The 16624-nt window shown below is 35.7% G+C and overlaps 1 protein-coding gene across 4 annotated transcripts in view; it reads right to left on the reverse strand.

Annotated features, from left to right (window-relative positions):
- Positions 1-16624, reverse strand: part of PPFIA2 (PTPRF interacting protein alpha 2) — a 528118-nt gene that overhangs the window by 506505 nt on the left and 4989 nt on the right. For all 4 annotated transcript variants that reach the window (XM_057487534.1, XM_036912337.2, XM_036912347.2 and 1 more), the window contains one exon: positions 16291-16541. In XM_057487534.1, the coding sequence (XP_057343517.1) occupies positions 16291-16539 (249 nt within the window). In that variant the 5' untranslated portion in view covers positions 16540-16541. Of the gene's footprint in view, positions 1-16290; positions 16542-16624 lie in introns of those variants that run through there.

Consider the following 16624-nt stretch of genomic DNA (forward strand, 5'->3'; position numbering starts at 1 on the left):
ATGATTCTGCAGCTGTGAGGAGAATGTATTTGAAGGAGGAAATGCTGGAGGAAAAGAGATTATTTTTCAACACTGTTGTAACAGTTACTGACATCCAGAATCCTAGGAGGAATATATTTTAAGAGTAGGAATACACCAGAAAATGAATTAAGAAAGATAACTGCTTATTTTTTTCACAGAAATGGGCATATTTATTTTAAGAAAATTGCTTTAAGCTGTTTTTCAATTAATTACATTTTTTGTACTCATTAAATCTCATGGATTTCTGCTTCTAGTAATGTCAGACTGTGCAATTTGGACAAGCTTTCTTGATAAGGAAAACTAGAAATACTGGATGATTTTTAAAAAAAATTATTCATTTTTGACCTGATACAGAAAAAATTGTAGTGAAGAACTGAGAGCTTAGGATCTAGGGAAAAGTTAGGTCTCAAACATTTAGTTCTAATTTTTTCCTAGTTTTAGAGGGGCTGGCTCAGCACATTTGAACGCTTCATGGGGCTACAGAGACAGGACTTAAAGTCAAGTTCTCACAAGACAGAGTGGCCCTGGTGAATCATCCCCATATAAGTTGAGACTCTAGAGGGCTGAATTCTAGAAGGAATTATTTGGATAGAGGTGACTGACTATTTCTATTTTCCTAGGTGCATGGCCAAAAAAAAAAAAAAATGAATGTGTCCTCTAGAGGAAGATAATAAAATCCTAGGACTAAAATCATTTGTACTAACATTTTTGCAAATAAAATAATGGCCACACAAAAATAGCCATCCACATGAGATGACAATAAAACAACAGTGAACATTAATACAAACAGGAAACAACAGAAATAGACTATAGGAGGGAGTTCCATATAGTGAAGTTAGCTAAAAGACTTCAAATAACTATGCCTACAGTGTTCAAGGTGACAACCAACAAAATGTAAAATTTCACAGGAAACTTTAATTTTAAAAACAAAACAAATGAAAATTGTAGAATTGAAGAGGACAATAAATACAACAAACCAAATAAATGGATTCTATACCAGGTTAGATACAGCACAGAAAATTACTGAACCAAAAGTTAGGCTTTCCCCCCCCAAAAATTCCTACGGAATCATAGATAAAGGGAGAGTAAGTTAAGAAGAGAATGTAAGAGGTGTGGAAGATAAAATGAGAAGAACAAGCATATGAGAAGTAGAATTCAAGAATGAGAGGAAAAACAGAACATGACTCAATGAAAAGAGTAAAAAGTTTCCCAAACTAATAAGAGGCATCCCTATGAGCACAAAACAGGAAAAATGAAAAGAAATACATTTTAATCACATCATAGTAAAACTTCTAAAAGGAAATGAAAGCATCCAAAAAGAAAAAAAAAAGGACAGCTTACCCTCAAAGAGGAACAATTAAATTGATAACTGCCTTCTCAACAGCAACAATGAAAGTCAGAATAAAATGATATGTTAAGAATGTCAAGGAAAAAATAAGTAATTATTTAAAATTCTGTATCCAATAAAAACATCCTTCAGGAAAAAAGGTGAAATAAAGACATTTTCAGGAAGTCCTAAACTGAGAAATCCCTCATCTGTGGGCCTATGTTAAAGGAAATAATGAAGGCTGTTCTTCAGGAAGAAGAAAAATGATAAATGGAAGATTTCAGATCCAGAAAGAATGACTAGTAACACAAATGGTGTGTAAATAAACATAAAGGAATATTGCCTGTATAAAGCTACAAAATAATCTTTCACATCACACATATGGGACTATAAGGCAGGAAAAGTACACACTAACACTACACTTTGGTACACTGTGGATGCACGTCGTGTACACTTTGGTACACTGTGGATGTTAACTATTAAAAGAGTGTAAAACTACCAGAATAATAGAGGAGACAACTGAATGATAAAACAACATATTCAATTGATTCAAAAGGAAGCATGAAAAGTTAATAAAAGGAACATGAAACAGGGAAAATAGTAAAGATAGTAGATTAAGCACAAATAAACAAGTAATTATAGTAAATATAAAGAGCCCAAATAATTAAAAGAGAAAGACTGTCAGACTGCGCAAAAATAAAATTCAGAAACTATTCGCTGTTGCTGGATAATACATGTAGAGACCTAGACATACTGAAAGTAAAAATAGAAAACGGTGTACAATACAAAGTAACAACAACAACAAAAATCTGCTAAAATACTATTAAAATATGATGAAGTAGAATTTATAAGAGCCTGTCTAGGAATAAAAGTGGATTTATCATTATGATAAAGGTTCAACTTGCCATAAAGATAAAACAATGATATAGTTGAATGCAACTAATAACAACCTCGAAACATGCAAAAAATAGAATTGCAAGGAGAAACAAAAAATCTATAATTATAGTGGGAAACATTAAAACTTATGATTATACCAACATAAAACTTTAGACTTGAAACTGCAAAATGAGGTTACGTTTTTAGAAGAAAAATTAAATGTACTCAACAATGTTACTAAAAAATGTGATTTTAGAAGTTAAATCTTTTCTACTAAAAAGATATTAACAGATTTAATTTCCTCTAACTCAAGCAATTTCCACCTCTACGGATTATTTTGTACAGATTCCATATAGGTCATAGGGCTGTATTCTGATAAGAGAGTAGATCAGGCAACTGGCTGGCAGAATTTTAAAAATGACAGTTTTCATAAATATTGTTAAATAATGTTTCCCATAACAAAATTAACAAAGATCAAATAATTTTGCTATTACTTGAAACTGATTTATCCCCTTTATCTTAGATCATAAACATATCTAAGTAAAACATATATCATAAAAACTTAGGTAAAACATATATCATAAAAATTTTCAAATCAATAATCAGTATATTTTTAAGATTTGTTCAATTAATGATCTATTGTAAGTCACCAAAGCATAAATGAATGTTCTAAACACTCATAAAAACAGACACCAATTTTGAACCACAATAATGTACATTTCAGATGAAACAGACTACCCTACAAGTGGGCATTAAAGGAGAGAATATAGGTAAGAACAATCCAGGAAAATGTATTTAATATGGAGCAGTGTTGTGTCAAATTCTAATCACACTGATTTTTGTACAATTTTCTCTAATCAGTGTCAAAATTAGTGTGGGCTTTCAGACACAGGAACGCTTCAAAGCAGAAATATTCATTTTATGCCATATATTTTAGGGAAAACTGCCTTTCAAGGCAACCTGAGATCTCTTGACTACCTTCTGGGAGCTGGGGAAGGAGAGCCAGGAGGGATTGGACTCACCTTGTTTCCTTAGCACCTTTCCCAAGTTTCAGCATCAAGAATTTCACTTCTTAGGAAGCATAAAAGCACTTAAAATTTTCATTTTGAGAAAATTTGTTCTAATTCAAAGCCCAAGAAAGAAATAACCAATCACTCAGTAAATTATCTCACATTTGAGGGAAATTAGTAGATCTTTATTTTTTAAAAAAATGCATTAGTCACAAATAAACTCAGATTGTAAAGCAGAGAGTAATTTAAAATTCAGTGTTATACACCTTTAACCTACTAATCTTCACTAAGATTAAATCACATTATCTTTATATGACTGTTAAATAATCAGACAGCAAATATTAGGGGCTTTCTAATGTCCATGCAGCATATGCTAACAGAGAGCTACTATTCTGTAAACTAATTAAATTGCAGACATCAATGCATTATGTGTGATATAATTAACTATAGTGTGATACTCATGTTTTAAAGTATTCCACAACTATAACTCTAAACTCTTTCTCTGTCCCCAAACTATAGCATCATGATGGTTACTACTTAGCCTTGAGCCATAGGCCTTGAAAAGAAACATCCAGGAAAAGTATATAGTGTGAATTTCAATGTTTCTATTACTGAACCTAGAATTTTTCTTCAATTATTAAAAAAACAAGTGAATCCTGAAGATGCTAGTATTACATATACCAAATTAGACTATAAAATTTCAGGTTAGAAATTAATCTTATGACTACTAATGGCTGTTTTCCCATTAATATTATTCCTTCTGAGGGAATGAGAATAAAAGCAAGAAAAAACAAAGAAGAATTAATTAAAACATACACTGTTTAAAAATTAAAACTGACCAAAAACACTTCTACTTTTACTTTTGTCCTTCCTTAAGATGAGTCAGATAGAGCTATCAAATAGTGGTAGTTATATTATAATGCCACATAACTATCCATACCATTTCTTTCATGAAAGCTGGCTTAATTTAGGAAGTATACTCCTTAGTAAAAGAGCATGAAAAATGTGAAAAGAAATGAAATTTGAACTTGGATTAATATCCTTTGTTCATACCTTGAAAGCAAGTCATCTACATTCTGATTTCTCTTGCTCTGATTTGTAAAATATGCAAAATGCCACCTCTTGATATAAAACCCATTTCATTCTAGAAAAGACATCAAGGTGCAAAACCAAAATGAGTCTCATATATAACTATGATGTTGGTCTTCACTCTAGCCACTAGGCTCTGTAAGTTGTATTTGTTTTCTTGTTTTATCAAAACATTTAATATATGCCAATTTTTTATGACTATATGACTTGCTGAATAAGTAGATATCATGGAAAGTGTGTCCAACAAGCAAAAGAATGATTCTTATTTTCATTTCATTATTTCGTATTCTTGAAAAACAACTAAATGCCAAATACTGTGATAGGCAGAAACTACAGCCATAAACTAAACTGTTAGAAAAGAATCCCCTAGCTTCACAGAACAGAGTCGAGTGGAAGCAAAGAGAGATAAGAAGCAAGACAAAGAAAGAGAATATACACTGTGTTGGATGGTTATAAGAGCAAGCACAGAAAAGCAGAGAAGCAAGACTATTGGGAATATTAAGGAGAATTTTGAATATGTTCAATCCGGCCTGGCCTCACTGAGAAGGTAACATCAGAGTAAAGCCTGAAGGGAAGAGTTGAGAGCCAGCCACAGGGCTACATAGAAGCAAATGTCCCACACTGAGGGAACAGCCAGTGCAAAGTCCCTAAGGCAGGTGAACACCCGACACGTTGAACAGCAAGAACACCAGGTGGGGAGTAGAATGACTGAGCCAGAAAATAGCAAATGATATCAGGTAGGTAAAGATGAGAGGGCAGCTGTTAGACCTTTAGGCCACTTTAAAGACCTGGAATTTTACATGGAGATTGGAAAGCATTTCAGAGATTTGAGCATATGTGAAACAAAATTACACCCCCTTTCATAAGAATCAGGATCTCTCTTGCTGCTCTTTTGGCAACACACTGATGAGGTACAAGGAGACAAGTCAGGGAGATCCCATTTAATCCAGGTAAGAGATGGTGGCCCTGACTAGGATGGAGCTATAGAGGTGATCATGGTGGTTCACTTCTACATGTATCTTACAGATAAAAATGGCAGACTTTACTGGTAGATTGAATACAGAATGTGAAAGAAATAAAACAGGTTTTGGCCTAAGCCAGCAGACAACCGCTACTAGTTGAGATGCAAGAGACGAAATGAAGATCATGAGCTCATTTTGGATATGTTTCTGCATTCGACAATAAGAATTTGAAAGTTATGAGAAATGTCTGCATTAGAGGCATAAGTTCTGGAGTCGTCAACGTTTAGATGATAATTTAAAGCCAGGAGATGGAAGATATCATCTATGGTGTCAGTAGAGATGGAAAGTGGAAAGATCCAGGAACTTAAGCCCTGGAGTCATCAAGCTCTAATGAATCAGGAGGATGAGAAGTAACTGTTAGGAAAGACAGGACTGACCAGTGAGGTAGAAATGAAAGCAGGCAAGTGAGCTACCCTGGAGCCAAATGAAGAAAAGTGTTTCAGGAAAGAAGAGATCTGTTGTGTCTAATGCTGCTGATAAGTAGGAATGGTGAATTGAGAACTGACCATTGCATTTTACATATAGAGATTATAGGTAATGTGAACATTATCTATAACAGGTTAGATCAAGTTTATGAGGTGAATGCCTGACTAGAGTGAATTCAAGAGAAGATGGGGGCAGGAGAGAAGAAATTATAAAGAACAAGTGTAGATAATTGAAAAAACAACAAAAAAAGACCTTTTCCTGTAAAGAAAGATAACTGAGATAATTGTGGTGGTAACTTCGTAGGACAGGATTGTTAATAGATTTTTTTTTTAAGATGGGAGAAATGTAAGAATATTTCATTGTGTTGGTTATAATCCATTAAAGATGGAAATACTGATGATATAGAGAAAAGCTTTGATCTGAAATAGCAGGAGGTGATGAGATCTAAAACATAAAAGTCCTGACCTTTTCTAGAAACATGGACAATTCATCACAGTAGAGGATGAAAGATAATGAAAAAAACTAGAAATAATAGTCTGTTTTAAAGAATTTACAGATAAATGTGATAGTGAATTACAGGTATTATCTTCTTATTGACACAGTGCATTTCTAAGAACAATAATTGGCCAAGGTTTTAAGATAAAATAAAGCATAACTATCAGCCAACTACATTGTAAACACAGAACCTGACACAGAGTAGACCTTAAAATATTTGTTTAGTAAACAGAATTTATTAAATGGTTATGATTAAATTAATAAAACTAAAGTGTACACCCTTTATAATCACTTGAAATTAGCAAAAGTATGCAACAAATCAGAGGGAACAAGAATTCCTTCCCTCTCTTACATGGAAGTAAACAAGAGGCCTCAGAAATTCAATGATTTTCTAGTGTCATGGGGTTTAGCAAAGTTGAAACTGAAATCCAGGTATTATCATTTCTAGTTACATACTTTTTGAAGTATCCCATACTCCCTTGCTTCTAAAAAAGGACCCAATGGCTATAAAGTATACTTAGTACATAAAAGGTACATTCATGGTATCACAAATAAGATTTAGGATCCCTGAATAAATGTACTTAGTATAATATACTAATCCTAATAATCTTTTCACTAATGTTGCTTGCTTATTAGAATTTAGGCATAGTCATGAAAAATGCTTTCATTGGTCCATGTCTCTTAAGGATGTTTCCAGAGACATTTAATACTTCTTTCAATCTGATGAAAATAATGAGATGATGGAGGTGGCTCAGAGCAAAACATCAGTAAGCCATGAATAGAATCCTGATGAGTACCACTTAAGAATGGTGTGCTGTTGAGCAAGTTAATTAACCTCTCTGTGACTCAGTTTTATCATCTGTAAAATGGGAATAATAACAACTTCACTGGAAAGTTTTGAGGACTGAGACACTCAAACCAGTTTCATGAAGGAGCTGAATTCAGAAATGGTTACTTTATCTCCTTTGATTCCCTTGGGTGAAGAAAGGAACCCCAAATGAAATTTCAGCCTGGTCTCTTAGCTTTCCTGATCATGCTTAGAAAATAAACTATATGTTGTTTTATCCTGGAATTTAAAAGTCTAATGATTTCAAAGTTCTAGTTCATTATAGGACTATGTAATATACAGAGCCCTGAGCACCTATCCAACCTGAAGCTTCTCCCTTTACACTCAGTTCAGGCTTGTTTCAAGCTTTGAAGTAGGCATCAGAGGATGGGGTCATGGTGGTCTATCTTTACCTTAACATCCTCCACTCCCAGCCACAGTTTCTGACCCCTCCAGAGTTTGGCTTGTGAAGGTGAAAATATGGAGAAAGATGACAGTGGTATGTGGCTGACTAGTAGTCATCCACACAGTCAGGGCTTTCTGAATAGAAAATAAGCAATCAATGACCCTTCTCCTAGGATGGGTTTGCGGCTTTCTCAAGAGCCCTTCTCTAGGTTCCTCCTTAGTTTTATTTGACTAGCTCTCAGTCTCCTCTCTGGAGTGGATCCTCCAATTTGTCTCTCATTATTCACCACCGGAAACATAGGCTTCTGACAGTCTATTCATACTGTGGGTTTACACAAAGATAATTCTAAGCAATCTCCCCTTCTGAAGGCCAAATTTGCTTTTCAAAAAATCAGCAAACTTTGTTTTGACCTTGGAGGACTTGCCTGCTATGTGACTCTTTATAGAGGCTGGGGCATCTCCAGCTCTGTGTCCTTCAGTCTCTGGATGAAACAAAGGTTCTCTGAATGTTTTCCCTGGAACCCCTGTTTGGCTAAGTTGAACTGGAATCACTCCATCCCTTATATATGGAGTGGTAGACTATGCACAGCAAATTAACAGCCCTCCAAACCCATGCTGTCTCTCTTCTGACTTCACCACTTCAGCCTTTGAAGAGCATTAAAATGGAGTTTGAGCTCATGATAGATTTATTAGTTACACTGTATTTTAGCACTTCCTACAAATGAAGTCTTGCACCTCACTATTTCACTTCCCCTCTAACAGAAAGATTCTCATTTTAATATCTAGATGCTTAAATAAAACACTGCCTGGCATGTGGGAGTGTTTAGAAATGTTAGCTATTACTATTATTCATCTTACCTTTATTATTTAACATTTAAGGAGGAGCTAGATAAGGAGTTGCCCACAGGAAAAAAAATGGGAAGTTGTCTTGCAGGAGGTTTCAGTCCCCGGCAAGTTCACTCTGGTGATTCGTAGAGACCGAATCACAACAATGGACTGTTGGGGGTAAAAGGGTCTATACCATGGTTTATTCTCACAGTGACAGGTTGAGTGCTAGCATCTAGCAAGTCTGTGAGCCCTCTCCAGCTTCTCCTGTGGGTCTCTGCACCCACAGCTGTGCCCCAGAGCACTGGGCAGAGCTCTTTATATAGCAACAGAGTTAATACTAGCTCACTGCCCACCCGTGTGCAAGCATGCGCTGGCGAGCATTGCACCTGCCTGGTGGGCAAGTAGGTCAGGGTCAGGTGAGGATCCTGGCCATGGGAACTTCCATTTTCCCTCCAGTAGTAAAAAATATTTAGTAACCAAGACAGTGTGGTGTCCTAAAAGTTAAGAGAGTAAGGTGTTTTTGTTTTGTTTTGTTTTTTGAGAATGGAGTGTGATTACAGAGTGTCAAATCTTGTAGTGAATTTTTGTAAAACAAACCTACTGCATTCATCAACTCACTGCTGATGACATGCAGTGGGGAGTTAGAGGGAAAGCCACACTGCAGTTGCCCAAAATGTGAAGATGAAGAAACTGAAACAGAGAACAGACAAGGTAAGAAAGTCACAGGAGAAGAAAAGATAGTTTAGTAGCTTAGTGGAGACATACTGTGAAGGGACTCGTGTTGATATTGTACTTGTCATCATTTTACTTTAAGGAATAGATATGAATGTGTTACAAGAAAGCCAGTTGAGAGAGACAGAGAGAGAAAAACAATTGAAGACATTAGAGAAGGAAAAGCTAAAGGAGAAAGGGGAAGAGGAGGTTCAAGTCTTAGAGGGAAGTATTAAACAGGAAGGGCAATGCTTAAGATTGGAGATCCTAAGTAAATAAAGACAAGAATGGGCGTAAACAAGTGTACAGAGGACTGTGGGAAAAGAATCAGTATTGAAAGTAACCTAAAAAAAGAATGCTTATGAAGAATTATGGGCATGGGAATTTCAAGAGGAAATAATAGTGGCTGGGTACAGAGATGCCACGGGGCATGAAGAATGAAGGATCACTAGATTTTCAAAATATGTATCCACTGGGGGCATGCAAGAGTGTATTTTTAGGAGAATTGTGATGATAGAATGAGTGATGACAGAATAATGATTATGCGGGTTTAGAAAAGAAAAATGATAGAAATAGAGATATAGTAAGAAATAAAGGTTGCTGGTGAATACCATTTCATTTGGCCAGGGGAAAATAACTAACTATAAGGGAGAAAAACACATTCAAACATGTAATCAGTATAACAAGAGGAAGCAGAATTCTGACAGGAGCAGAAGATAAAATGCTTAGAGTGGTGGCATCAGGTTTCATTGAAAAGGAAGGAATTCAATCCTGATGTTATCTTTGCACAATAGGAAGGGATGTTGCTTGACTTAATCAAGGGACTTGTAATTCTGGCCATTGAGGAAGTAGAGAATTTGAGAAAGCTATTTAGGAGATCGGAGTTAAGAAAGCTTTTTTAAAGAAAGATAAATCACAGGACTCCAAAATTTGATAAGGACTTCAGAGAGTAGGATTTCTAGTGCTTTCAGTTTGTGCTAGTGTTCATTATCACCCAGTAAAATCGTGCAGTTAAGGTTGGCTAAGGATAATGACGATAATATCTATGGTAATGATAACAGCATCAATAGTTGCATTTAACATTTATTGAGCAGGTATTAGCTGTGAGGCATTGAATTGATCATTTGACATGTTCCAGCTCATTTATTTCTTATAAATGATCTTATGAGGCAGGTTCTATCATTACTTGAATTAACTACTTTGAACAAGATTATTGAACTAGTAAGTAGCAAGATACCTGGTAGTCTGCCTCCAGAAAAGTGACTTCTGTCATTCTCTGTAAGTTTCACTTAAATATTTAAAATTTTTATATGTCAAAATATAAATATATTCCTCTTCTTCCCAAGTAGCCTCTTTTAACTTAATTCCCCTTCAGAGTATATACTAGCACATCACAATTTTGAAAAATAAATCCTTGCATTTTTAAATGTTCAGAGTTTCTGAAGCAAATACACAAACCTCCTTTCAACTGCTCCTAAGGAAGATGTCATCCCTCCTTCCAATGAAGGAAATAGAGTTCAGAGGGGTCAAGTGACTTACCAATGGTTCCTCAGCTAGTGAATGAAGAACTCCAATTCAAATTCCTGCTTAAAGCCCAAAGCCTTGGCCATTCGGTTCGTTACCAGTCCTTGTCCATTCTCTTTTCTTGATAATCTTTCCATTTCTATTGCCTTTCTTAGATTCAAAGTTCACAATCCTATTTCAAATTCCAATACCTCAACAGAATTATTGCATTATTGAGATAAGCTCTCCCTAACATAATAATGACCCAAATGACTGTTCTCACTTACAGCTGTGGGAGAGCAATCGCACTGATGGTGGCCATGCTTCATCCCTCCCTGCAATTTTGTCATGTAATTTTATATTACTTTCCAATCTATCTCTGGGCTTAACCAAGGAATATACTAAAAAAGACCCAAACATAAGCTTAAAAAGCATTTGTTCCCTTCTGCTTTGCTCTACCATGACCATGAGAACCTGCCAGGGTTTGCCTCCTGCAGTATTAGACACATGCATAGAGCTGAGAGGCCCCACTTGGTCCTGCTAAGACCATCCTAGATCAGACAATAGCCAGTTAACAAAAGCTAACTGAGCCAACCTCTAGCTAACCAGTGGCACAAGTGAGCCCAGCCAGGATCAACCAATCCAAGTGGAGATCAGCTGAATTCCATAAACCTGTATTTTTGTATGTCACTGAGGTTTTGTGTTTTTTTGGTACAAAGCATTATTTTAGCAGATGTCAATGCATGAGTATTACATAATCCATCCTAAATCAAAACAGCAGAACAACATTCTGTCATTATTACCTTATCACATCACTAGTTCACTCAAAATTCTACTGAATATTCCATATACAAACTCCTGTCCTTAGCTGTTCCCTCACACACACAAAACAGGCCACACTCTTCCACTGCCACTATGTAAAACTTCACTCCTACCAGCAACCCTTCCACAAACAAATCTTCTATTCTCCTTATTTAATTCCTGTTTAGTCTTCTTCAAAAACACAAACAGGAATCCTACTAGCTCATCTGTCTCCTTTATTCAAATTAGGAACCCCAAGCCTAGCCTAGAGAGCAGAGCACAGGCCAAACTCCAGTCCCCCAGATGTCCTCCAGCAGGGTGCTAAGCATGACTTTACTGCCCCACGTGGAATACCCTTGAGTTTTCTTTTTCTTAAAAATACCTTTCTAATATGACTTTTCACATGAAACTTTCTGTAGTTAATCACATATCAATATCATAGCTCAAATATTTTCAGCACTCCTATAATCTTCTGGTACTATATTAATTTGGGTCCATTTATATACATATTTTTAAGCAACTTTACTCCCTAAGTTCTCTGGGAGTCAAATTGTGTTCCTTCTTTCCCTATTTCCTTCACAACCATTTAATAGTACACAGAAGATGCTCAAATGTGCTAGTAAGAAATTTTAAACTTTTATATATATAATGACTTTTTGCAATGGAAAGCTCACTCCCCTTACCTTTCTTTTAAATATTCTTAATAAGCATATTAGTAATTGACAAATATTTGCCCTGGTTTCAAAAATGTTAAAGACTATTTTATCAGCATTGCTAACAAATTGTTCTAATGCTTATTGACATACTGTATATCGAAATTAGTTTATCTTTTGACATCCTGGATAAGACAAATGCAAACATTTTCATATTTAATATTTTATAGTTTTTACTTATAATTTTCTTTAGTCATCTCCAACTACCCTATGAGATATTATATAATACCTGCTTTTTGTAGCATGGAAATCTGAGTCCTGATTCAAGTTGATGATGTATGACATAGTCACAGTACAAGCCAAATCTTCCTATTACAAGTTTATTGCTCTTTCTACATTAAAATGCATATACATTTAGTTTTGATTTTCTGTTAAAAGCCCTCACTATGGACCTGATACTCTACTGTTCAGAAGGTTGTAGATGATTTAGATACGCTCCTTTTTCAAGTTGCTTATAGTCTAGGTTGGAAAATTGGCCTACAGATAATTTCATGATAATAAGAAAATGATAAAGGAAAGGGACACAGAGGAAATGTACTTGGGAGTTCAGAGAAACTTCTTGAAGAGATAAAGTCTTGGCTAGAATGAGGAGTGAGCCAGACAAAGACATTAAGGAAGACCATTATGGATAGAAAGGTAATACACATGAAGGAGAAAGACTGGAATAGCACTGCGGCCAGACAGTCTTATTCAAGCACACAACAGATCAGGTGGAAAAGAGGAAACCTTAGGAGAGAGAACACAAAGCTCGGGGCCAGGGGTGGAAAAACAGACAAGAATAGAGAGATCTGAGAATTATTTATGGCCCAATGGTGCCTGAATTCAGAGATGAGGGCGAAAGCCCCATGTGCGAGGTCTCTCCAGGGTCTGGGGAAGTGTTAGAGCATGTTCAGGTGAGGCAGATGATGACTGAGTTGGGAGCATGCTGAGTCTGAGCATCTGTGGAACATTCAAATGGATCTGTGCACTAGAAAGGCAGAAAATTGTGTCGCTTAGAAACATAGGCCCTGGAGATGTGAAGTTATCTGTACTCTTTGAACACATTTATACCCAACTGCATAATGGAAAACTAGACATTAAGGCTACAAAATATTTTAAATAGTTAGGTTGTTAAAATAATTGCTGCATTTGTTCATAAAGGAATGACAGGACAGGAAGAGACTAAAGCCAAACACCAAATCACCAACCCCTCAAAGTCCTGTCTATGCAATTTAAAACACGATGTGTCACAAGCTTGACTCTACTTTAAATTCTGTCCCACGGTGGCTAAAATAATTGTCATTTTTATGTCATTGTAGCTGTTCTCAGTTGTACATGCTTTATTTCTGCCTCAAAACTCACATGTAGTCATTTTCTCCTTCCAGCCAAATGTCAAATGAAACACCACCACCAAACAGGGCAGGTATATTCCGTACAAAATATTTAAAAAGATTCAAAGATACCACTTAAAGGAGAATATTCCTCTACTAATTGAGGAAAACCTGTCACCCTTAAGGTACAGATAGATCATTAAAAACTTGCTTTATTTTTTATTTTTATTTTATTTATTTATTTTTTATTATTTTGGTATCATTAATACACAATTACATGAACAATATTATGGTTACCAGACTCCCCCCATTATCAAGTCCCCATCACATAGCCCATTACAGTCACTATCCATCTGCGTATTAAGATGCTATAGAATCACTACTTGTCTTCTCCGTGTTATACTGCCTTTCCCATGTCCCACCCCGCTACATTATGTGTGCTAATCGTAATGCCCCTTTTTCTCCTTATCCCTCCCTTCCCACCCAAAAATAAAAATAAAAATAACTTGCTTTAAAAAATGACAAGACCATCATCACTGTCTTTAAGGACCATGGATTGCTAGCGGTACTCAAATACTTACAGTAGTAAAATACAAGTCAGTATTGGAAAACAACGTGTCGAGATGTCTGTACAAGAAACTGGAACTACATCCATCTAAACATATAGTTCATAATCCCTTACCTATGTTTCCAAATTCCATATACTCAGAAAACTGGTATTTTATCTGTAAGTGTATTACCAACTTGATTGGTGACAAAACCAGACCTGTACTTACCTGCGACATTTATAACCTATTTTTGTCCATGCACTAGCAGTATTCATAGAATTCCCTTCAGATATGACAATGTATAATTATGGGGCCCTGCACAGAATCCATCCAGAGAAGTTTCCATAATATACATTATATACAGACAAAGCTCAGGAAATTCTGAAGTCTAAAACACTCTGTCCCCAAGGGTTCTGGGTAAAAGATGGTGCATCAGTATAATTAAAATTCAAAAATTTAAATCATGTGGCATTAAAATCTAGATGTTAAATGCAACTGAATTACTAGAATTAAATATTTTCATTTTCAGCTTTAAGAGATTTATCCATACAATACAGTTATGTATAAAAACATTTCCAATTTTCTCCTTTTTCCCCTTAACATGTCTTGCCCTAGTACTCTGTTTACAACATCCCCATGAAGTAGTCAATCATTTTTTTAAAGACAAAGAAAAATTGAAAACCCAAATTATTCTCAGAATCTCAGTTTAGGATCCAAACTGACAGCATCAGGTTTAAATAAAACATAAATGGATAAATGTCAGAGGGATACATGCACAGTCCTACACTCAGGACCAACTTCCAAGAAGAGTGTGGAGAAAATGGGAACATATTCAGCACTTATGCAACTCACTTAGAAACTTCAGTTAGCTAATGTCCCAGGACATAATGAAAGTATGGTGAACTTGCCCCCAAATATAATACAATCCTAAGCTTCTTTAATCAAACACTATCCAGAAAGAGAAATGACTGACCACTTCTATGCTTGAGAAGATACTGAATGGTGTGACTGGTGCAGGGAACACACTTGAACACCAGCATTAACCAATTCAAATCATCCCAGAGGAGAGAAAGCATGATAGTGATTGTTCTAGAAGTCATCTTACGAAGAACAACTGCAAAGACTGAAATTCTACCTTGAAATATGTAATTTGTGAAGATGTTATAGTTCTCTTTTGAAATGAATCAATTCAGTCTCTGTGATTTAACAAATCGGTGCACCAACAGGTGAGAGTTGCTGGATACATTACTGCACCTCCAAACAAGACAAACTGGCTGGAAACGAAAAGAACTGGGGCAGGAGTTATCCATATAGGGTTATGGGATTACCTAATGGAGACGTGACAAAGGGTCTAGGTGATTCTTTCCATTCCTAGAGTTCTCAAAATCTCAATGTCACACTCAAGTTAATAGTACAGCTGGGTTTAGAATTTCATTGACTTTGATTATATAATTTTCAACATTTATGAGAAGATACTTGCTACAAGGCGTAACTTCATGGAGATAGGTGAGCTCTTCAACATTTGCTGTACTATCTTTAAAGTAGAGATCCAATCAAACTTGTATTTAAAAGAGAAATATAGTGCATTGGGGGTGATTATTAAAAGTCTCATTCATATTCTGTGCTTTTTCTCATTCCTAAAATAAACACAATTATGCTATTCTTAAATAAGAAATTGTCATTATTAACTTTATATGTAAATAAACTAGAAATCCTTAAAATGTATTTTTCCTATAAAATAAGATGTTTAACAAAAACATATTAAAATATAACCCATCTAACAATTCTAAGCTTGTGAAAACAAGGCTGAACTTTTGCCTTTTCTCCAATTTCGAAAAATTTCCTTTAGAAGAAACCGGTTGAAATGTTTTTTGAGGGGAGTGGGTAATACAGCAAGAATTTTTAAGCAGGTGTTAGGAATTTTTAAAAAGAGACAAGTTAAAAATAATTAGATAGTAGACTTCCAAACTACTTTAATTTCCAAAGCCAGACCGCACAACTGAAAATCGAAAATATGTATTTGCAAATGTCATAATAGTGTTTAAAAAGAAAGGGAAAACTAACTATTCCCACACTGTGGTGATTAAAATCTGGTCAACAGATGGTTTTCTACCCCATCAAAATAGAATAAAATTTCGGAAAGAAAGACTAGACAGGAACCCAAACTTCACACCACCATCACCAACGTATCACAATTTTGCCTGAGGCAAGGTTTCACATGAACTAATGATCTTTTCTTAAATTTTTCTCACCAAAACATGTATATCCTATATTTCAAGGGGAAAAGTAATTATAAGAATGGGAAAAAAGGAAAACTTATTTAAGCTTTATCACATTTTTTATTACAATAGCAAGGACAAATGCTACTAGAAAGCATACCTGTGGCAGGGCTGAATTGAGCTGTCTCTGGAGGGAATCTCTGTCGTAGATGACATCCTGCAGTCTTTGCTGGGCAAGTGAGAGGCTTTCTTGGGTTTCCCGAAGGGTATCTAGAAGGCGGTCCCTTTCATCTAGCATGTTCACCATCAGCTGCTCGAAATGCGAGTCAGAGTCCGAGCCACTGCTTTGGGACCCCCTTTGGCTCATAGGGGTGTCCTCATTAATCGTGGGCATCACTTCGCACATCATTGCTTAAAAAAAGTAAGGGGAAGTAAGTCTTAGTAACAAAATCATTTCCAATAATGCCACCTGACCCTCAAGTCACCAAACTCTT

Source organism: Manis pentadactyla, chromosome 10 (assembly GCF_030020395.1).
Source record: "Manis pentadactyla isolate mManPen7 chromosome 10, mManPen7.hap1, whole genome shotgun sequence".
In the NCBI taxonomy this organism is placed as follows: domain Eukaryota; kingdom Metazoa; phylum Chordata; class Mammalia; order Pholidota; family Manidae; genus Manis; species Manis pentadactyla.